Source organism: Mandrillus leucophaeus, unplaced genomic scaffold (assembly GCF_000951045.1).
Source record: "Mandrillus leucophaeus isolate KB7577 unplaced genomic scaffold, Mleu.le_1.0 Scaffold355, whole genome shotgun sequence".
Classification (NCBI taxonomy): domain Eukaryota; kingdom Metazoa; phylum Chordata; class Mammalia; order Primates; family Cercopithecidae; genus Mandrillus; species Mandrillus leucophaeus.
In genome coordinates, this window is record NW_012103754.1 from 990,242 (window position 1) to 1,013,575 (window position 23,334).

The 23,334-nt window shown below is 49.8% G+C and overlaps 1 protein-coding gene across 1 annotated transcript in view; it reads left to right on the forward strand.

Moving 5' to 3' along the window:
* Positions 1-23,334, forward strand: part of PXDN (peroxidasin) — a 72,436-nt gene that overhangs the window by 23,109 nt on the left and 25,993 nt on the right. Inside the window, exons 7-13 of the mRNA XM_011989528.1 lie at positions 1,973-2,090; positions 5,267-5,436; positions 12,632-12,904; positions 14,078-14,194; positions 15,449-15,607; positions 17,004-17,116; positions 18,139-18,295. Coding sequence (XP_011844918.1) covers positions 1,973-2,090; positions 5,267-5,436; positions 12,632-12,904; positions 14,078-14,194; positions 15,449-15,607; positions 17,004-17,116; positions 18,139-18,295 — 1,107 coding nt within the window. The remainder of the gene's footprint in view (positions 1-1,972; positions 2,091-5,266; positions 5,437-12,631; positions 12,905-14,077; positions 14,195-15,448; positions 15,608-17,003; positions 17,117-18,138; positions 18,296-23,334) is intronic.

Sequence of the window (23,334 nt, forward strand, 5' to 3'; positions counted from 1 at the left end):
GAGACACACACACATACGCACACAGGCACGCACACACACGGCTGTTTATTTCGGTAAAGGTGAAAGGCTCTCCCTGTGTGATGGTTTTACAATATGACAAAAATACATAGGTTTTTTTTAAAGTTTCTTCTAGCTCAGTTCTTGATGGAGCTATGGCAGGGGCAGTTAGAACTGAGAGCTGCCTGGTGGCTGGGGGTACTACACCACTCAGGTTTCTGGCCTGGGGAGCAAAAGAGGCCCAGACCCCTGTGCCGCCGCCTGCCTGCACTGCCTTCCCACCCCGGCCGCAGACCCCGCCCTCAGCTCTGCAGGGCACTGGCTGTCAGCGGCTCCAGAAACAGCCCCGATGGAAGGAGCTGCCCCACGCGTCCCTGACGGGAGGGCCCTCGGTGCTCGGGGGGCCCAGGGACCTGTGCTGCCCAACTTGGCAGCTCTGCTAAGCTGTGTGCGTCCCCGTGAATCAGTCGAGGCCCTGTCGTTGCCGCTAATGCTCCTGAGGTTGTGCCCTTGGAGATCTCGTCGTACTCCAATTTGGCTGTCAGTGATTATTCTTGTTTTTTATAATAGCTTTATGGAGGTGTTGTTGCCGTGCCAGACAATTCACCCTGTTCAGGTGTATTATTAGGTGGGTTTTAGGATGCCTGCAGAGGTGTGCAGCCTAAATAATGAAGAAAGCAGTGAAAGCTTATTTTGATTTTGTGGTGATGGGGAGCCATGGGAGGGTTTACAGAATGTTGGGATGTTTGTATTCTAGGAGGAGCTTTTTGGCAACCCTAGGGAGAGGGAACTGGGGAGTGTGTGAGGCAGGCGGGGAGGCCGGAGTAAGGCCGGAGGGGTGAGAACCTTCATGAAGCCAAGGGCTCCAGTGCCGCAGAGGAGAGAGAAGAGGGGGCACGGTTCCCAGAGTGATGTGGGAGCACGGGGAGGGCTGGGCAGAGCCGCCCCAGCCTCGCGACCTGGGCTGTGCAATGCTGGGGAGACGGAAGGAGGCCGTCCAGGAGGAGCCCTTGCTGACGGCCCCCAGTTGGGTCCGAGGGCCTTTGTTTTGGTTGCCAGGCAGAATGGCAGCGCTGAGCAGAGTCAGCTCCAGTGCACACACACACTCGTACCTGCGCTTGTGTGTGCCCCACTGCAGGCACTCACTTGTACACACCTGCATGTGATTGTGTTTTTCTTCTTGTGATGCTCACAGCATGTACCTGGAGACAGATTTGCACACTGAGGTGATGAGGCAGAGATGGGAGCCTAGGCCTGCCCTCAGCGTGGTTCCCTCACGGCTGCTGAAGGGAGCCTTAGAGAAGGCCGCTCCCTGTTCAGGCCTGGAGCTCCGGAGCGGCCGCCAGGGACAGGAGCCTGGGAGCCGTCAGCCCTCGGGTGGCCCCTGGGAGCCGTCAGCCCTCGGGTGGCTGCTGGAAGCTGTGTGGAGTCAGGGCACGCAGGAGGCAGGAGAGGCCGTTCTTCCCCTTGTCCAGGGTGGAGGGTGAGGGGCGGGGCAGCTGTGGAGGAGGGAGGCTGGGAGTTGCTCCAGCTGTGGTGTCTGCCACCTGCCTGTGCTTTTAGAGACTTATTCTTTCAGCGATGCTTTATCTACAGAGTACGATTTTTTGTCTTTTATTCACTGAAAATAGTGACCTGTGGCGTGTCCACTCTGCACTGGTGTTTGGCTTTCCCGAAGGGCCTTCAGGGGACGCCGAAGGCTGTCATTTGGGGCTCATCTGCCCGGCTCTGAGCCAGCCTGTCCCTCAGGTGGTCAGAACATGGCGCCCTTTGGCGCAGACATCATGTGGATCCACACCGTAGACGGGGCTGTAGGGAAGCCGGTCTGGCAATTTTGTGGTGGACGTTTATGGCTGAATTACGCCTTTGGGCATCTGTGGTTTTCTCTTGGACACAAAGGACTCAACGTGGGTTGTCGTTTATTTTCATGTCATGGTTTACACTAAAAAGGTTTCCATTTTCTTGTTGGGCACAGAAAGGCCCCGGATCACATCCGAGCCCCAGGATGCAGACGTGACCTCGGGGAACACCGTGTACTTCACTTGCCGAGCTGAAGGCAACCCCAAGCCTGAGATCATCTGGCTGCGAAACAAGTGAGTTGGGGCCAAACAGAAATGTCCCCCATGCATCTCTCAGAGTTACACCTGAACACCCAAACTGCACCTCACTCCCCACCAAGGCCCACGTCCACTCTTCCCCCGCCACGTAGGGAAAAGTACAAGGGATGAGATATTTCTGCTCTTTTCCGGTCTTACATGGCAGGGGGTGTGACGACGTTTCTGCCACGCTCGGGCCCCTTCCCCACTCTCTCCTGGGCAGCACAGGGGTGCCCTGACCGGGCACCGTGTTCCTGCGGCCCTGCCCAGTGGGAGGGAAGGAGAGCTTGCTGCTTGTTCTCTGCTGCCCACTGACCTCTGGCAGCAGCCTGTTTGCTCTGGTCACTGTCGTTGGCAGCCTTGACCTGGGGCATTGTGACCAACCTGAGCGGGTGTGGGCGGGGTCCTGACCTCTGCCGGGATGGCGTCTTCAGGAGACAAGTGCCGTGCAGCCGCTGACACAGATTTGCTCAGCTCCCATGTAGATCTAACTTGTCTCCCAAACAAAGAAAGTCTCCCCTTGTGTCCACAAACATGGTGTGGTCCTGTTAAGGCTAAGTTGGTCCCGGCTGCTGGCTGTCAGGGTGACAGAGGGAAGTCCTACCGCTGACCATTACGTGTTCCGGCAGCAAGCCGCACCTGTGAGCCCAGGTGTGGGGAGCACCCCTGCCCCGCTCAGGTTTGCGAGCTGGGGCCGTGTTGGTGAAGGAGTAGTGGAGTCTACGGGGAGAGGTGGGAGGTGGGAGGAGGTGAAAGGCGTGCAAGGGGGGTGGGTGGGGCAGGACCTATGGTGCGGGGGCAGAGAGGCCTAGGTGGGAATGAGGTCAGATTGCCCAAAGGCACCTGGGGTCAAATCACTGAGGGTCCTGAGTTGGAGTGGAGCAATTTCAAAGTGACCTTTTGAAAGGAATCCTTAAAAGAAAATCGTGAAGTAAAGCCACCATGTCCTGTCTTCTCCCATCTGCCTGCGTGAGGACAGCTTCTGAAGGAGCTCCTCCTGCCGGCCCAGCCCCAGCGCTCCTGCGCTGCTCCTCTCTGGCCATGTTTAGTCATGAGGGAGCAAGAGGGATGCGTCTGAGATGTGAGCCCTGTGATACTCGGGCAGATAGATGAGGCACACACTGAGTCATTGTTCCAGACTCCAGAGGCAAACCGGGCTGGGCTTGGCTCTCGGGCAAGGCGGTGTTTATAGAAGAGATGGACAGGAGCAGGGAACTGGCTGCCCCCAGTTGTCACGAACAGAATGGGAAGATGTGTCCATGCTGAAGAGGACATGAGAGGTTTGTTCCAGCTCTAGATTTTGTTATCCTCATGACTGAAAGGTCATGTTGACCTTGGCTGCAGTACCGGACAAGCAGCCTGTAAGGTGCCGTCACTCTGTTCACAGTTCTTGTCTTGGATGACTCCCAAGTAGATGAGATTTAAAATCCAGAGAACACTGGAGGAATTCTGCAGTATATTATGTTGTGTGCATGTAAAAGTCAGGGAAGCATAAATTTGGCGCCAGTCCATCACACCTACATTTAATATATGAAAAAATTGATGCCCGAAGTTGAAATCTCACAGCTAAATATGGCAGAGCTCGAGCCGAGGTCCTGAGGCCTGGTGACCTGTGCTGGGTTCTGCTCTCCACCAGCTGGAGTCTCACCTGCTGGCCTCACCTGCCTGCTGGCTGGCCTTACCTAACACCCAGAGTCACCTGCAGGCCAGCCTCACCTGCTGGCTTGCCGTGTTTCTGGGCAGGGGATTGGGCCACATCAGAGAGAGTCGTATTTATCGGGCCTGAGCTGACATTGCTTCCGTCTAGCAAGCCCTGTGAGTAAGGACAGATTGCAGGTTGGGGGATTAGTGCCAGGCAGAGGAGAGCATGAGGAAGATTTGGGAGAAGGTGGGTGTTGGTCTTTCGAGAGCGTCGCCGATGGTTTGGCAGCAAGCTAGCAGGTGTCTGAGGGCGGTCGTGGGAAAGTGCTTTTGCACAGTGCGGGGGCTGCTCCTCCTGCATGAATGACCCAGTGTGGTGCAGGCTCCACACATTCCTTAGGAAACGCGCATGGAAGATGATGAATCTCGTGCACGGTGGAAGTGGGTTTCTGTTTCACAGAGGCCTTGTCTCTCTTGACGATCTGGAAGCAGGAGTTCTCGTAGGCCCATCTGCATTCTCAGAGGGCTCCGTGCCTGGCTGTTCTTACTCAGTCCTCACACTTGCCATAGACTGTGATCTCAGTGGCATCCAGTGTCACCTCTCTCCTCTTCATCTGCTTCTGTATAAAGGGAACTAAAGCAAAGTTACAGGTGGGTGAGGGTGAGAGGCGGCAGGACTGAGCATTGGGGTAAAGGTGTTGCAGCCTTTAAGTTCCGGTTGGGTGAGGGGGGAGGCGGCAGGACTGAGCATTGGGGTAAAGGTGTTGCAGCTTTTCTTGGCTGCCGAAGTGTGTGTGATGCAGCGTGGCCCCGGGGAGGTCATTACTGCCCGAGGACTGACCGAGCCATGTGAGGGTGAGGTCACCCATGTCCTGGCCTGTTCATGGTGCAGCTCCACAGGTTCCTCCCAGATCCCAGAGGGAGGCCAGCCAGCAGCTTGCAGGCACTGTTTGTTAAAATACAGATAGAGAGGCCCTGGCACACTCCTGCAGTCCCAGCACTTTCAGAGCTGGAGGCAGGAGGAGCGCTTGAGCCCAGGAGGCTGAGGCTGCAGTGAGCCATGGTTATACCACGGCACTCCAGCCTGGGCTGCAGAGTGAGACTCTGTCTCTAAAATAAAAAAATAAAATACACGTAGGTATATCTTCGGCGTTTAGTAGTGTAAAAATGTTTCTACCCTTTTTAGTTAATTCACCAGAAACAAAAACAAATGTTTCCTTGGAATTTTTTCCATTTTGTTCATTGCTTTCTCCTTTGGAATTAGGAACACTTTAAAACATGTAGATAGATCGAACACGTGAATACTAAGGATAAGTATCTGAGTGAATGAGATGTGCGAATACACGGTCCCCTTTTCAGAATTGCCTGTTAGGTCAGGGGCTGCCAGGAAGGAGGAGACCCTGGAAGGTGAGCTGTTGCTCGCACGAGCTCTGATACGCCTGCTGCAAGGCTGGAAACCCCTGTGCTGGGGATGGGTGAGGTACGTGTTTGTGCTTTCAACACTTGACCAGACCAAATTTCTGTCTTTGTAGTAATGAGCTGAGCATGAAGACAGATTCCCGCCTAAACTTGCTGGACGATGGGACCCTGATGATCCAGAACACACAGGAGACGGACCAGGGTATCTACCAGTGCATGGCAAAGAACGTGGCCGGAGAGGTGAAGACGCAAGAGGTGACCCTCAGGTACTTCGGGTCTCCAGGTATGTGGCGGGCATTTCACACCTGGGTTCCGCCCAGAATTGTCGTCCCTCAGTATCTGCCTTCTCCTTTCCTTGCACCCCAACTCAGTAAAATAAGAAAGAACTTTGAAGTCTGAAGTTGAAGCTGCAATACAGGGTTGGCTCACAGAGCTTTCGAAGTGCAGGGTCGTAGATGATCCGTGAGCGGTGCTGTGGTCCCCAGTTGGCCCCTCGTCTGGGGACACACTCATAGTCCACACAGCCAGGGCAGTCCGTGCTGTGAGCCCAGCCCATGGAGAGAGGGCCTTAGGAACCTGGAGAGACGGTGCCACCCCCTGACCCACTGACCCCACCACCCAGGCGCCCTCTGAAGGGACAACTACTCAGGCACAGCCAGCTGGTGCCATGTGGTAACAAGGTCTCTATTTTGAGAAGGGCTTGGATTATGTAAAAGGAACCACAATTCTAGATTTTTGTCCAATATTTTCATGTTTAAGATAATGGCACCTTAATTTAAAACATTTAAAAACTGTCTCAGCCACATCAAGTCTAGCTGTGGCCTCGCATCCATCTGGGCCCCACCAGGTTGCAAACTCCGCTCTGATCCACCTGTGTTATCCATGGCCATTGCTCAGAAGAGGAGCTGGGCCCTTGCAGAACAGCGGAATGGGGCGTTGGGTGTACCCCACGGCTCTGGGAAACGATGCGGATCCCTTCACGCCTCTGGACGGGTCTGCCTGTCCTCCTGTGTGGAAGCCGGCAGAGTCGGAGCCCTTACCCAGGGAGGCTGCAGGTGTAACTTCCTCTCTGAGACCTTCTGGCTTCCTTTAGCTTCAGCCACAAATCATGCCAGGGTCGCTGTTTCCCTGGTATTTTGTATTTCAGGCCATTATGGTTATAAAACCTTTTGTTTGGCAACGTAAGTGGTTTTGGTGTTTCTTGTTTAAATGCCGGCTCCTTCATTGGCCTAATCTCTGTATCACCTGGTACATCCCAGCATAGACACAATCAACGGGTACCGATGGCTGAGAATTCCCGGCTCTCACGTTTCTGTTCAAAGGAAAGCCCAGTGAGATAGTACTGCTGACTCAGAGCCCTTAATCAAACAACGTTCCACATCTTCAGCACAAGGCGTTCAGCATCTTTCCAAAGTCAGTGCTGTGGGCCTGTGCAGAGAAGTGAAGACACAGCCACTGCTCCCAGAAGGAGCCTGGGCTCTGTTTTTAAGGCATTAAAAAGTCCACAAAATAGGGACAAAAAGTTACGTAGTACTGTTAAGTATGTGTTACAGACGAAGGAGAATAACCATGGATTATGAGTAATGAACTACTTAGGAGAGTTACTATGCGAGTAGGTTGATTGATTCCTGGACAGGAATATTTAGCCAGCTCTTTATGGCTTGAGAGTTCCAAATTTCGCTCCTTTTTATCTGAATTCTTGGGTCTTTCTCAGGAATAACAGCCCTATTTAGTATACTAGTCTGAACATGTGGGTGTAGCTCCCTCAGATACAAATGAAGAGTCTCCCGCCATCCGGCGCACAGGGAGTTACTGCAGCATGGGGGAACCAGCCCTGGGAAGCCCAGAAGCCTAGGCCAGGCTGGCACACTACAGCCTGCAGTCCACACCTGCCTACTGCCTGTTTCTCCTAAGGTGTATGAATACTTTTCTGCAATTTTAAATGATCAAAACTTTTAAAAGAACAGTATCTTATGACGACATGACAGCTAGAAGAAATTCAAGCGTCACTGTCTATGATTAAGTTTTCTTGGAGCATGACCACACTCATTCTTTTGCACAATGTCTATGGCTGCTTGTATGCTTCCATGGCGGAGTTGAGGAGTAGCAACAAAACCTGCGTGGCCTTCAGAACTTAGAACAGGAGCAGTCTGGCCCTTTACAGAAAAAAAATGGCCAACTGCTGTTGCAGACTATGGTAATAATGTATAGTAATAGGAAAAGAGTGACGTGGAGGTCTCCATGGGCCATAAAGGGGCATATCGCACCCATTATCCTGAAGCTTTGTGATTAGGGGCATATAAAAAGTTTGCAGTTTTTATCTGTCTGATGAATTACATTTTTGATCAATAACACTTCTATCAGTGCTTTTTGCTTCTAGGTAAATTTGTTGTAAGATACATAAAAGCAGCCTCTACTTGATCTTTATTGTCAGGTGTATCTTTTCCCACCATTTTTCTCCGAGCCTTTCCACGTACACATGTTTGAGATGTTTAATATAAATAACACAGAGTTAGAAATTTTTTAAAAATCCTAAGTTTTCCTTAAAGTTAATCCATTTAAATATGTTTATTGTAGGTAACAATATGAGATTTATAAATTCTACCTCTTATTTTGAACTGTTTGTGCAAACTTTTCTCCGTTTTTTGCTTTAATTGGAAATAATTGTTTTTCATATTTGCTTCCCACTACCAGTTTGCACACTATATACCCATTTCTGTTCTTTTAGTGGTTAGCCTAGAAAATTTTAAATGCATTCTTAAATTGCCAAAGCCTAAAGTTAGTATAACCTTCCCCTCTAACATGTGTTCATCCCGCTGAGTTGACGTGCTTAGTTCTGTTTTGTGTTTTTTTTAACCTATAAACATTATTATTTTGTTGTTCCAGTGTTTGTCTGGATGCATCCACGTGGTTCCCACTTCCTTTGTCCTTCCTTTGTTTATCTCAGCTCTTCTGTTGGGGATCACCTTCCTTCTGGCTGATGTGGGGGGAGCTGGGCAGCAAGCTCATGTGAGCACCAGGTTTTGGTGAAGAACACTTAAATGAGATTTATTTATCTCTTGTACTGGGCGTCGTTCCCTGGGTGGGGCAGGCAGGTTTTGAAGTTAGTTCTTTCTCATGCCGAGGGCACAGCACTGTGGGGATGCAGCTGTTCGGTTTTCTGTGGAACTTCTCTTCGTGGGCCTCTGTTGATCGTGTCTTGTCTTCTGTACCGCACGAGGCTCTGTAAAGCTCAATTTAAGTTATAAGGGTCTGCGAATGCCCTCAAGGCCGACTTTGACTTTGGTGTTCCTACTTCTTTCTGTGAGTAGCTTCATGGTTTCCAATTTGTTATTCTGATAGAAATGCTAATATTAAATGTCATTTCTGTATTTTTTGTAATTTATACTTAAATATTTGACTAACACAGCTTACATATTAACGTATATAAAAAGGTAGAAAGTCGTCCCGGCTCTTTCCGTCATGCGCTCAATTCCCTGTTCCCTTCCCCTCTTCCCAAAATGCTTAGTAGTTTCTTCCCTGTGTGTATCCAAAAAAAAAAATGTAAGCGTATTTGAGGCAAGTGATTTTTCTCAGATGATAGCTTAGAAATCTTTCTAGTCTTTCACTTTTGATACATCAGTTTTCTTACTCTCTTTCTTCCTATAGCTGCATAGAATTCCATGATCTAAATGCACCCTGAATTTATTTAACAAGTTCCCTTTTGGAGTGAATTTAGATTTTTTTCCAAATCTTTAGCTCTCACAGTTCTGTGTTCTTTATTCAAAAGCCTTTGGGCCAGATGTCTTTTGATATTCAGAAACTTGGGGAAATTTTTGGAAGGGTAGCATAGTGTAAAATCCACATACCAATGTAGATGGTCAGCAGAGTCTGGGATAGTACCCTGTAATCAATGTATTAATATCCTATAGCAAACTGTATGGATATTCACAGAAAGTAGAATAAAGGCTATAAATAGCCTCATGCTAGATAGATCAAATTTTCCAAACAAATAAGTTATGAAAAAATAATGATTTTTGGAGTTTTCTGAATTTTAGCATGGTGGATAAGGATGGTTGACCTGAACAAACAACAGGGCAAAAGGAAAACAAACACAAATTTATTATTTATTTATTTATTTAGACAGAGTCTCGCTCTTGCCCAGCCTGGAGTGCAGTGGTGAGATCTCAGCTCACTGCAACCTCTGACTCCCTGGTTCAGGTGATTCTCCTGCCTCAGCCTGCCGCGTAGCTGGGACTACAGGTGTGCGCCACCGTACTGGCTAATTTTTGTATTTTTAGTAGAGGCAGGGTTTTGCCATATTGGCCAGGCTGGTCTCGAACTCCTGACCTCAGGTGATCTGCCCACCTCAGCCTCTGAAAGTGCTGAGATTACAGGCGTGAGCCATCACATCTAGCCCAAACAAAAATTTATTTGGACATATGACATTTTATGTGCTTGTAAAAATAGCTATGGATTAAGTTTCTAGCAGAATATATATATATATTTTAAATTTTACTTGAAGTTCTGGGATATATGTGCTGAATGTGCAGGTATGTTACGTGAGTATACATGTGCCATGGTGGTTTGCTGCACCTGTCAACCTGTCGTTCAGGTTTTAAGCCCCACATGCATTAGATATTTGTCCTGATGCTCTCTGTCCCCTTTCCCCCAAACCCCCGACAGGCCCCGGTGCGTGATGTTCCCCTCCCTGTGTCCATGTGTTCTCACTGTTCAACTCTCACTTATGAATGAGAACATGCAGTGTTTGGTTTTCTGTCCCTGTGTTAGTTTGCTGAGGATGATGGTTTCCAGCTTTATCCATGTCCCTGCAAAGGACATGAATTCATTCTTTTTGATGGCTGCATAGTATTCTATGGTCTGTGTGTGCTACATTTTCTTTATCCAGTCTATCACTGATGGGCAATTGGGGTGGTTCCAAGTCTTTGCTATTGTAAATAGTGCTACAGTAAACATACGTGTGCATGTGTCTTTATAGTAGAATGATCTATAATCCTTTGGGTGTATACCCAATAATGGGATCGCTGGGTCAAATTATTTTTCTGGTTCTAGATCCTTGAGGAATTGCCACACTGTCTTCCACAATGGTTGAACTAATTTACAACCCCAGCAACAGCGTAAAAACATTCCTATTTCTCTGCATCCTTGCTAGCATCTGTTGTTTCCAGACTTTTTAATGATTGCCGTTCTAACTGGCATGAGATGGTATCTCATTGTGGTTTTGATTTGCATTTTTCTGATGATGAGTGATGATGAGCTTTTTTTTCATATGTTTCTTGGCCACGTAAATTTCTTTTGAGAAGTGTCTGTTCATATCCTTAACCCACTTTTAGATGGGGTTATTTGTTTTTTTCTTGTAAATTTGTTTAAGTTCCTTGTAGATTCTGGATATTAGACCTTTGTCAGATGGATAGATTGCAAAAATTTTCTCCCATTCTATAGGTTGCCTGTTCACTCTGACGATAGTTTCTTTTCTTGTGCAGAAGCTCTTTAGTGTAATTAGATTCCATTTGTCACTTTTGGCTTTTGTTGCAATTGCTTTTGGTGTTTTAGTCACAAAGTCTTTGCCCGTGCCTATGTCCTGAATGTTATTGCCTAGGTTTTCTTCTAGGGTTTTTATGGTTTTAGGTTTTATGTTTAAGACTTTAACCCATCTTTGAGTTAATTTTTGTGTAAGGTGTAAGGAAGGGGTCCAGTTTCTGTTTTCTGCATATGGCTAGCCAGTTTTCCCAGCACCATGTATTAAATAGGGAATCCTTTCCCCACTGCTTGTTTTTGTCAGGTTTGTCAAAGATCAGATGGTTGTAGATGTGTGTTGTTGTTTCTGAGGCCTCTGTTCTGTTCTATTGGTTTATGTATCTGTTTTGGTACCACTATCATGTTGTTTTGGTTACTGTAGCTTTGTAGTATAGTTTGAAGTCAGGTAGTGTGATGCCTCTAGCTTTGTTCTTTTTATTTAGGATTGTTTTGGCTATATGGGCTTCTTTTTGGTCCATATGAAATTTAAAGCAGTTTTTTCTAGTTCTGTGAAGAAAGTCAATGGTAGCTTGATGGGAATAGCATTGAATCTATAAATTATTTTGGGCAGTATGGCCATTTTCACAATATTGATTCTTCCTATCCAAGAGCATGGAATGTTTTTCTATTTGTTTGTATCCTCTCTTATTTCGTTGAGCAGTGGTTTCTAGTTCTCCTTAAAGAGGTCCTTCATGTCCCTTGTAAGTTGTATTCCTAGGTATTTTATTCTCTTTGTAGCAATTGTGAATGGGAGTCCACTCAGGATTTGGCTCTCTGCTTGTCTGTTATTGGTGTAGAGAAATGCTTGGGATTTTTGCACATTGATTTTGTGCCCTGAGACTTTGCTGAAGTTGTTTGTAAGCTTAAGGAGTTTTGGGGCTGAGATGTTGGGGTTTTCTAAATATACAATCATGTCGTCTGCAAACAGAGACAATTTGAGTTCCTCTCTTCCTATTTGAATACCCTCTTGGCAGGGTGTATATGTCCAGGAATTTACCCATTTCTTCTAGATTTTCTAGTTTATTTGTGTAGAGCTGTTTATAGTAATCTCTGATAGTAGTTTGTATTTCTTTGCGGTCAGGGGTGATATCCCCTTTATCATTTTTTATCCTATTTGATTCTTCTCTCTTGTTTATTAGTCTGGCTAGCAGTCTATCTAATCTGCTTGTCAAACAGATTAACAAAATATGTATTTTGTTAATGTTTTCAAATTAATCCAGCTCCTGGATTCATTTATTTTTTTTTGAAGGGTTTTTCGTGTCTCTGTCTCCTTCAGTTACGCTCTAATCTTAGTTATCTCTTGTCTTCTGCTAGCTTTTGTTTAGCCGGGTAATTTCTGGGCAATAGAGTATGCACATGTTCAGTGCTGGTATGCACGGCCACGTCTCTGCAGGTGGGCTGGGCCAGGGCGTGCTCCCACTACCAGCGTGGGAGAGTTCTGTTTCCACACAAACTCACGCATGAAACACATTCGTAATTGTAGGGCTTTTTTCTGGATTTAAATTTGAAAAATATTATTTCTTGCTTACTTTTAATTTGTACTTTTTATGAGTAAATTTGATATTTTTGTATACTCTAAATATACTTCACTAACAATAATTTGTGCCAGTAGGAACTACTAGCAAGGTCTAACAAGATTGACATAATGTATTTTATTTAGAAATAAGGATCCTCCATGGAGTTCAGCACATGTTTTAAGAAAAAGCCCTTCCTCGTTAGCTCTTCCTAAGCAGCCATGGTTGCTCACTTTGCTCAGGTGGCCTGCATGTTGTTTGACCCGAGGCTGTGAACCATTTTTATTGTCTGCACATTTCTTTAAAAAGAAAATATGCAGTTACATTGTGTTTGTTTTGCCCTATTTTGGTGGTAAATAGAATTAATAGCCTGACATAGGAAAAATCAAGCAAAAACCATGTCAAACCGGGAGAAATTAATTGAGAATTTCTGTTTAATTGTGACAGCTCGACCCACTTTTGTAATCCAGCCACAGAATACAGAGGTGCTGGTTGGGGAGAGCGTCACGCTGGAGTGCAGCGCCGCAGGCCACCCCCTGCCGCGAATCTCCTGGACGAGAGGTGACCGCACACCCTTGCCCGTCGACCCGCGAGTGAACATCACACCTTCTGGCGGGCTTTACATACAGAACGTCATCCAGGAGGACAGCGGAGAGTATGCGTGCTCTGCGACCAACAGCATTGACAGCGTCCATGCCACTGCGTTCATCATCGTCCAGGGTGGGTATCCATCCTCTGTGCCAGAGCCGGGGCTCAGCCCCTTCCTCCCCGCTCCACCAGCTCGCACTGCCATACCCACCAACGCTCCATAGAATCTCTGCCCTGTCCACTTCACTCGGTTTATTTTTATCTATTACACCGCCCCCACCATTGGGCTACCTACGGACGATCGCAATTTGTAGATTTTTGAATCAGAAGGCTCAGTAGGACGGGCTCTGTGTGCTGGCTGTGGTGTCTCTGTACCTCAAGCACCTGGCCAGCAGGAGTGTCTGTCGGATAAGTGAGTGTGTGTGTGTGTGTTTGTGTGTGTGTGTGTGTGTGCGTGTGTGCATGCACATGTGCAGTAAGGTGGTTGATACACCTTGCAGACAGCTTTGAATCCTTCCTTAAGATTAGTTTTGGATGTAGTCTCCTGGGAGTATTCATCATTTTATGCCTTTTGCTATGTATTTCTACATTGCTTAATGGACTGTAAAATGAGTTATTCTGGTGAAGTGGGACGTGTGTTGGAAAACATTCAAACAATACAGAAGTGCAAAAGATAAATTATTAGAGATGATATTAGAGATAGAGAAATCACTTCCTTCTGCCAGCCGCTCTTCAACCCTTTGCTGTCTCACTGGCAATCTGTCGAGCATCTTTCTGGTTTTATTTGCACGTACACCAATGCAGCCGTGTTAGGTGGATTTACTTTTTTTGTGGCTGTTACTTGTATAAAAATGGAATCATACCAGACAATACTGTTCTGTAAGTCATGTTTTTCATCCAGTGATAATAACCACTATCATCGCACACAGCTATACCAGATGGCATTTTTTTAAGCATTTGCAAATATTAGTTTAGGGTGAGGATTGAGAGGAATCGTTGTAAGTCGGCCTGGTGTCCACAAGCTTCAGTGTGGCCTCATCTGTGCCCTGTGTGCATTGCAGCTGACGGTGTGGTTGAACAGTCTTTGTGTGCTTTCCAGGGTGATGCTGAGAACTCACCCGTCCTTCATCTTCTTTCTGTTTCGCTCCCATCTTCTCCTGTGCCCTCTGCCTCTTTCTGACTCTTCGTTGTAGACATCGCTTCTAACCGTCAGGTGTCTGCCAAGACTGTGGTCATTTTCTTGGTGGCGTTTTTACCCCATGCTGCTTTTTACATGTCCTGTTTCGAATGCTTTCTCTCCGGAAGCTCTTCCTCAGTTCACTGTGACGCCTCAGGACAGAGTCGTCATCGAGGGCCAGACCGTGGATTTCCAGTGTGAAGCCAAGGGCAACCCGCCGCCCGTCATTGCCTGGACCAAGGGAGGTAAGAGCCAGGCCCCAGGCCTTTGCCTGCTCCCTCTGCAGCCACAGACACAGGAAGCACACTTTTCCACCGTGCCCAGGCAACCCCCAGTGTGTTCTGGACAGGGCTGAGCTGGGACTGGATTCCACAGGACCAAGGCACTGGAAAGCGTAGAGGTGTCTGCACACCCCTCCGTGGCTTCCTGTCCATGCATGGCTGTCCCTCATGGACATCATGGCAGGAAACTCTAAGAAGCTCTGTCATTACAGAAGAGACTTGGGGTTCCTGCCTTTAACTCCCTCACACCTGCCTTGTTTCAGATAGTCTCTAGGTCGTGCTTTTAAGTAGCATCTTGAAGGAATCTATTTGCATGGTGGATAGAATTTTCTGGAAACAGTCATGGACTACATTGAAACAGACAAACAGCTTTTGCTCTGACTTTGCTTCCCAGAGCCCTCACTGTCACCTCCCCGTTCAGCGTCGTGACCTTTCATCACATTCTTTGCCTACAGTCCCAGCGCTCTTCCTTCAATGGGAAAGTCACTGGGCACGTAACTGTGTAAAGGCACAGCCTGGATGGGGGTTGGGATGCAGGCAGGAGCTGAAACTGCTGGAGAAGGAGCTACACAGACCTCCTGGTTCCTGTCCTGGGATGCAGGCAGTGGCCCTGAGACCTGTCCACTCCAACTTGCACCAAATGGCCAGCCCATCCCTTCATCCCTCTGAGGGGCCCCACCCAGGAGTCTTTGGGGAGGAGGCCTATGCCTGCATCACATGCCCTGGACTTCTCTTTTCTCAGGCAGTTATGGGCGGAACAGAAGAGATTTATCCCCAAAAGGAACGTGCTGGGGCCTCACTTGACTCTTCATCATCTCCAGCACTCAGTCCTCTCCCTGGTTCTCCCAGCTGGCCATCCACCCCCTCAGACCCCCCGAGTACCCACGTCTTCCTGGCTCCCTGCCCTGGTTCTCCCAGCTGGCCATCCGCCCCCACTAGAGCCCCCCCCGAGTCCCCACATCTTCCTGGATCCCTGTGTAATGCTTTTCCCACTGTTCTCTGACCCTGTCAACCCCTCTCTCTCAGTTATGGGTGTGGGGACATTCAGGTATCACCATAGTGTCTGCTGGGGTGTCAAAGATTTGCTTATGCAGGGCCAGGCCAAATTATTCGGCGCCCCGACCCAGGTAGAGACAAGCGTCTGTGATGCTGTCAGTTTGAGAGCAGGAGTTCTCCATACGTCCGAGTGTCCAGTGTAATGGACCCATGCCCTTGCAGGGAGCCAGCTCTCCGTGGACCGGCGGCACCTGGTCCTGTCGTCGGGAACACTTAGAATCTCCGGGGTTGCCCTCCACGACCAGGGCCAGTACGAATGCCAGGCTGTCAACATCATCGGCTCCCAGAAGGTCGTGGCCCACCTGACTGTGCAGCCCAGAGGTAGGTGCCAGGAGGATGTGGACTGAATTGATTTTCTCAGATCAGTCATCAGGAAACACAGATTCTGCAGCTGACCTTAGTATTATTCTTTGTTATGAAGCGTTGGCTCTTCTCTCTGCATTTTATGCACCATCATTGTGCTTGTGCCCCCAAGACGTCTGCATAGTAGCTCATTCAATCTCTGCCCCTTTAGCTGGTGAAAACATTTGCTTATTTTTCAGTGATGGTTGTTTTGAACTTGGATAAGATTGACTTGTTAAAGTCTGTTTGGTTTTTTTCCCCTTGGTTAATTAAGATTATTTTAGAAAAGGGTTGTTTCTAACTACCCTTTCTGGGGTGGTTATTTAAGGAACACAGTGTAATCAAGTCCACCCCTAAGGCACAGACCCCAGATGATGTGTCATGAGGGCCAAATCCGGTTTCTCTCCTGCCTGCCCGCTCATCCTTGGACCCCGGCCTTCCTCTTGTCCTTTTTGGATGTTGCCTTTGCCTGTTCTCTGCAATGAGAAGGATCCCCGCAACCTCATATCCCTCCTGATAGAGTCAGCGTAGCACTGATTGTGGCCTCTGCAAGAGCGAAGGCCTCTGACCCAGCCCCCGTGTTGCAGGCGTCCTGTGCTAACTCCAGTGTTAGCATGAGTGGCCCCGAGAGCAGAGCAGTCCAGGTGGCCACAGACCCTGAGCTTATCATGGAGACCATGGGGAGTGGGGCAGAGATGACGTGCGGGGAGGATAGGGCTGGATTTCCTTGTGTCCCTTTTGGGGATGTCCTGAGACGCTGCGGACCTCTGGAAGGGGCTTCCCCCGGCCTGTCATCAGCAGGCTGTTGACGCCTGACCCGTCGGATTGGCTCTGTGTTTCTTGGGCTTGCCCTTTGCGTCCCTGACCTAGCGGGACTCTGGGTGCCTGTGTAGAGAATGCGGGGGTGGGATTTCTGAGCGGCCCCCCCGATCCCCGCAGTCAGCCACGCTCCTGCTCTTTCAGAGGAGGAAGGTCCCCTCTGTTTCCTTCTCCGAGAGTGGGGCTCTCCCCAGAGCTGCTTGTCCTCCGTGGGCCCTGCGGCACAGCATATGCCATCGGTGAGGGGCGGGGGCTGGAGGACGTGGCCGCCAGCCCGTCCTGGACCCTGCGGCTGTTTGAGCAGGGAAGACACTGGTTGCACTTTGCTCTCCTTGCCCTGGGAGACAGGGAGGCGGGCGGATCTTCCCTGGGACCTTTCAGGCTCCCCCGCCCTGTGCAGAGGCTGCTGGGAGGCAGGGAAAGGGCCCATTCTGAAACTGACTACGAGCTGCCAGCATCCCTGGGTGGGCCTGATGGAGGGCAGGGGATTTTGTTCTTCTGAAGTTTTCTGATGTAATTGACTCATTTTCCTGGATTATCTACATCTGCCTTCCAGTCACCCCAGTGTTTGCCAGCATTCCCAGCGACACAACGGTGGAGGTGGGCGCCAATGTGCAGCTCCCATGCAGCTCCCAGGGCGAGCCCGAGCCAGCCATCACCTGGAACAAGGTAGGTGGGCCAGTGCCCGAGCCAGCCACCACCCAGATACAAGGTAGACGGGCTGGCGCCCACACCACCCACCACCTGGAACAAGGTAGGCACGGCAGTGCCCACGCCCCAGCCTCCCCTCTGCTGTGGGGTGTGATGGGCTGGACAGCTGCTGCCTGCCCACTTCCTCTACAGACTTTCTGTAGCAGAAAGAAAAGCATTCAGATTGTAAGCCTTGAGGTTTCTCGGGGCATCCTTACTAATAAGAACAAAACAAACTTGGAGCATTCCATTTTTTTACTCTTTTTCGTAACAAAAGCAAAGAATAACCCTCTTACAGAACTATGGTCTCATCATCAATAAGGAAGGGTTTACATTGTTACTTCATTTCTTTGCTGTTTTTATTAAGCTCAATAGGAAGATGTGGGCAGCACTCATACACCACGACCCGTGTTTCTGTGAAATCCCTCCCGGGAGCACAGGGCCAGCCGCACTGGTCCCCACAGAAGGAGAGTGCTCAGTGGAGACGGTCCCGTCCTCCACCGCATCCCTGCACTCCCTGTAAATCTCTGTGTCCTTTCCTTCCTCGCCGCACACACTCCAGGCATCTGCTCTTGCTCCTGCCTCAGCTGGGAGGTCACCTGTCCCTCTGTGTCTGCCTCTGAATCCTTCTTTGCCCTTGGACCAGTGCCCTCTCTTTCCGAGACACTCCTAGGTCTCTTTGTAGGGCCCCCCACCATGGCGGGTGTCTAAGGGAGTCATCATTGGTGCCGCTTCTTCTCGTTGTGGAAAATCATCCTTGCCTCAAGCTATCAAGCTTTGTTCTCCTGAAGAATGAGATGTGGAGTTTATCTCGCCAGCTTGGCGTTGGAAGAACTGACCATGTCTCCTTCCCTTCCCAGGCCTGGATGGATCCGAGCACAGCCTGGGAGCTTCTCCATTTGCAAATCCTAACAAATGTCTCCCCTCCCCCAACCCTAGGTCAGACAACTTCTGCTTCTTAGTCTTATTTCTGTTACTGTTTTCATTCTGCTTTGCTCCAGGATGGGGTTCAGGTGACAGAAAGCGGAAAATTTCACATCAGCCCTGAAGGATTCTTGACCATCAATGACGTTGGCCCTGCAGACGCAGGCCGCTATGAGTGTGTAGCCCGGAACACCATTGGGTCGGCCTCGGTGAGCATGGTGCTCAGTGTGAACGGTAAGATGCTACATGCCCACATCTACCCATGTGGTATCCACAAAGAAAGCCGGCAGGGCCCTAGTGCCGTCCCAGGCCCATTGGCTTAGGTGTTCAGAATTATTCAGAAGACAGAGCACCTGTGATTCCCAGGTGGGGACACTCTCCTGGTGCATGGCCAGGCTGTTCGCCAGCCCTTCCCCTCCACTCAGGCACCTGCAGGCCCTGCTGCCCATCCACTGGGCAGAGCTTTGTCCTGCAGCCCGTCCACTGGGCAACGCCTTACCCTGCAGCCTGTCCACTGGGCAGAGGTTTGCTCTCGGGTCGTCCGCATCTGTCCAGAAATGACCAGGTGTAATTTACAGTTATAATTTGGCAAATGTGGTTGCTTGATGAGATTCCGATTCCTTAGCTGCGGTGTCTCTCTCCCCGGGCTGTGGCCAGGAATGCTCCGGAAGCGTCTTTCAGTGGGAACCTCTAGGTGCTTGTAGGCAGCCTTACCTAGATCCAGTCAGTGGTCCTAGAGCCGTCCTGACTCCATGCCTGCATCTGCCTGTTTGCATCCTGGTTCCCCCACCGCTTCCATCCCACTCACCCCGAGGCCCTTGGCACCTTGTCCGGGTTCTTGTAACAGAGGCCCGGGTCGCCCTGGCCCCTCTTTCTCAACCCACAGACCCAGTGATGTCCATCATGTGTCCCTGACCCTTCTCCGTGTCTCCTGTGGCCACCATGGTGACACTCACACCCTTTAGCTTTGCATGGAGTCTTTATGATGTGACCCAAACCTGCATCTCATCAGTGGTGTGTTCCCACTCCAGCTCTGTCCCCCTAGAGTTAACAGCACTCTGAGAACGTGCACAAACCCCCCTTCACGGGGTAAAGGACCCTCTGACCATCACCCCACTCCTCACGGGCGCTGGCCCTCCCCCTGGGCCTCCACTGTGACTCTGTTTTTGCCTTTTCCACTCGTCGTGACTGATCCGCCTTCTCCATGGGACTTGTTAACAGACAAGAAGAGTGACCCCCCTCAGTGCCATGAACATGGCAGACGTAAATGTGAACCGTAATGGAATTCTGAAAAAAGACTTTTCAGAATTATTTAGGAAAAGTCTTAAGTGACCTTATTTTCCCATTATATGTAGAGTGTGAGATGTAAAGTTGATGTAAAATTAAGTGTAAAATTAAGTTGATGAAACTTAAAAGCTAGTAGATTATTTTAAATTAATATTTGTTTTTTGCTTGAAACAATGCCACCTTAACATGAATTAACTACATCTGAAATTTAATCTTCCACCCATAATTCCATCCCCTCAAAATACCATCATTAATATTGTGGTTGGATTTCTTTTCTTTTTATATAAAGGTAGATAAAGAAATGTTTTTGGATTATTTTTCTATCATTGCTTGTAGAAAAACAAATTCCACTTAAACTATTAATAAGAATGAAATATTAGAGTCATAAAATTATGTAAAATGGTATGACTTATCTACCTACTGGCATAAAAATATTGCATTCCAAAAATTAGTGTTTGAGCTCTGAGATACACACAAAAGTAAAGTTTCTGCCTAGCTGAAATTCTTTTCAGCCATTTGATTTGTCCATGTGTACCTTCCTCAAATATGTAAAATAGCCGACAAGCCCACCTAATCCACATGCCTGTGATGTTTGTTAGCAGTGAAGTAAATGAGGCTGGAGGTGTCCATCTATAGCTGGGTGTGAACACATGTTGTAAGAAGGTGGTTCAGAAGGGCCCTGGGTTGACCCAGTTACACCGATAGTCGCCGCCGCCTGGTCATTCATTCAGCAGATGCCTTTGTGGGCTGGACTCTGTCCTCAGTGCTGAGCCAGGTGCGCCAGGCGCTCGGCTCCGTGGAGTTAGATCCTGAGATGAATAAGAAGCAGTGAGATGAGCTCACAGTCACACTCAGATAGTGAGGAGTCCACAAGGAACCGCAGGGCAAGGCGTGGGTCAAAGTGGGAAGCAGAGGGGGTCAGCACTCGCCTGACTATTGAATTCTGAGCAGAAGGAGCCACGGGAGATGAGGGGGTAGCAGGGGGCAGCCTGGTCGGGGAGAGTAGAGGGGTGGGGTTCTGGGGTCAGAATGAGCCTAATGCCGAGGGGGTGGGGAGCACAGGGCTGGGGCAGTTCTCGGGGTGCTGGTGCTGACCGGGCTGCAGAGTTCGACTGTCCTTGCGGACATACCAGGACGCCATGAGGAAGTTCCCAGCAGGGAGCACCGCGAGCCGGTCTGCTTTCCTGAGACTCGGCTTGGGTTGTGGATGAAGTGCCCGGGATGAGGTATCTGGGAGGACAGCAGAGGGTGCCCGGCCAAGTGGGAGAAGGAGTGCCTGCATCCGGGCGCACAGCTGGGCTCTGCAGGGCCAGTCCCTGGGCAGGCGGCCAACAGCAGATCTGAGGGGCCTGGCAATAGTTGGCTTGCACTGTGGGGTGACTGCTGGGCTTTGCCAGTGTCACTGATTGAGACCCAGAAACAGCTGGGGAGAAGCCAGCCTGGGGGAAGAGGCGATGGAGGAGTCCTGTTTGAGCATGGAAAAGGGAAAAGCCTGGAGTGGGTGGTTAGAGGCACGAAGTGAACTGCAGGGAGACGTCAGGACGATGGTGTCAAGTTGGGAATGTTAAGACAACAGCGTGAAATGGAACCACACAGGGAGATGCTGCGGAGGACCGGAACACCTGGTCACTGGGCTGGAGCTCCAGCATCAGAGGCCTGGCGGGCAAAGCAGAATGATCATAAAGACACTGACAGTGGACGCGTGCAGAGACGGTAACAGAGAGCAAGGGTAGGACTGACCTGACTCAGAGAGAGAGAGAGAGTGCGAGAGCCCACAGCTGAAGAGGAGTGCTCAGGAGGAAGGAAGAGACCAGGAGAAACCAAATCACAGTGAGGGGCAGGTCCCAGTGAGGAGGGGGCAGGTTTCAGTCAGGAGGGGGCAGGTCCCAGTCTGGAGGGGGCAGGTTCCTGTCAGGTGGAGACAGGTTCCAGACAAGAGGGGGCAGGTTCCTGTCAGGAAGGGACTAGGTCTCAGTCAGGAGTGGGCAGGTTTCAGTCAGGAGGGGGCAGGTTTCACACAGGAGGGGCTGGTGCCTGTCAGGAGTGGGCAGGTCGCTGTCAAGAGAGGGTAGTTCTTTGTCAGGAGGGGGCAGGTCCCTGTTAGGAGGGAGCTGCTTTCAGTCAGCAGGGGCCAGGTTTTAGGCAGGACGGGGCAGGTCTCAGTCAGGAGTGGGCAGGTTTCAGTCAGTCAGGAGGGGGCTGTTCCCAGTCAGGAGGTGACAGGTTTCTGTCAGGAGAGAAGAGTAAGTTTCAGTCAGGAGGGGGCAGGTCCCTGTCAGGAGGGGGCAGGTTTCAGTCAGGTTGGGGCAGGTCCCTGTCAGGAGGGGGCAGGTCCCTGTCAGGAGGAGGCTGTTCCCAGTCTGGAGGTGACAGGTTTCTGTCAGGAGAGAAGAGTAAGTTTCAGTCAGGAGGGGGCTGGTTCCAGTCAGGAGGGGGCAGGTTTCAGTCAGGTTGGGGCAGGTCCCTGTCAGGAGAGGACAGGTGTCAGTCAGGTTGGGGCTGGTTTGTCAGGAGGGGGCTGTTCCCAGTCTGGAGGTGACAGGTTCCAGTCAGGAGAGTGTAAGTTTCAGTCAGGAGGGGGCAGATCTCAGTCGGGTGGGGGGCAGGTCCCTGCCCAGTCAGGAGGGGTTAGGTTGCAGTTTAAAGAGTGCATGTCCCTGTCAGGAGGGGGCAGGTCCCTGTCATCAGGGGGTAGGTTTTAGTCAGGAGAGGGCAGTTCTCAGTCAGAGGGGGTAGATCCCAGTCAGGAGGGGGTAGGTCTGAGGCAGGAGGGGGTAGCTTCCGGTCAGGAGGGGGTAGGTCCCTGTCCGAAGGGGGCAGGTTTCAGTCAGGAGGGGGCAGGTTCCTGTCAGGGGGCAGGTCCCAGTCGGGATGGGGCAGATTTCAGTCAGGAGTGTGCAGGCCCTGTCATGAGGGGACCTGTTTTATTCAGGAGGGGACAGGTTTCAGGCAGGAGGGGACAGGTCCCTGTCAGGAAGTGGCAGGTTTCAGTCAGGAGGGGGCAGCTTTCTGTCGGGAGAGGACAGGTCTCTGTGAAGAGGGGCAGGTCCCCATGGAGGGCTGTGTCCCAGCAGCCGAGTGAAGCCTTTTTGTAAGGGTGCGTTGAGCTGTGTCAGCGTCTGTCAAAAGATTGCGTGTGTTGAAGAAAAATGAAATCAACTTTGGATTTATTGGGGTTCATGTCATTGCGTGAGATGGTTAGAGCTGTTTTTATCACTAAAAATAAAAGTTGGTTAGAATTAGTTTATAGTATTTGGTAAAATATCAACTAGGGACTTAGTATTAAGCAGAAAAGAATGACAAGAGGGAACCAGAAAGAGGGCAGTAACTTTAGGGGTAGATAAGGTGTGCGATTGTGTGTGTACGTGTTTCTGTGTTTGGTTTGATGTGTTTGTGTATGTTGTGTGTTTATGTGGTGTTTGGGGGGTGTGTGTGTTGTGTGGTGTGTGTATGTGTGTTTATATAGTGTGATGGGTATGTGTGGTGTGCTATGGTGTGGCATGTGTAGTATGTATCTGTGTGTATAGTGTCGTGTGTATCTGTATGTTTGGTGGGCTGTGTGGTTATTTATAATGTGCTGGGTGTGTTGTATTTGTGTGGTGTGTATGTGTGTCTAATGCAATGTGTGTGTGGTGTGTATCTGAGTGTAGTGTGATGGATGTGTGATTTTTGTGTGTATCTGTATGTATAATCTTGTGTGTGTGTGGTGCGTATTTCTGTGTGTGGTGTGCGTGTCATGTCCTATGTGTGGTGTGTGTCTGTGTTTAATGTGCTATGTAGGTGGGATATGTCAGGAGGGGGTAGGTCCCTGTCCAGAGGGGGCAGGTTTCAGTCAGGAGAAGGCAGGTTCCTGTCAGGAGGGGCAGATCCCAGTAAGGACGGGGCAGATCCCTGTCAGGAGGGGACAGGTTTCAGTCAGGTGGGGGCAGGTTTCTGTCAGGAGGGGCAGGTGTGTGTGTGGTGTCTGTGTGTCTGTGTATAATGTG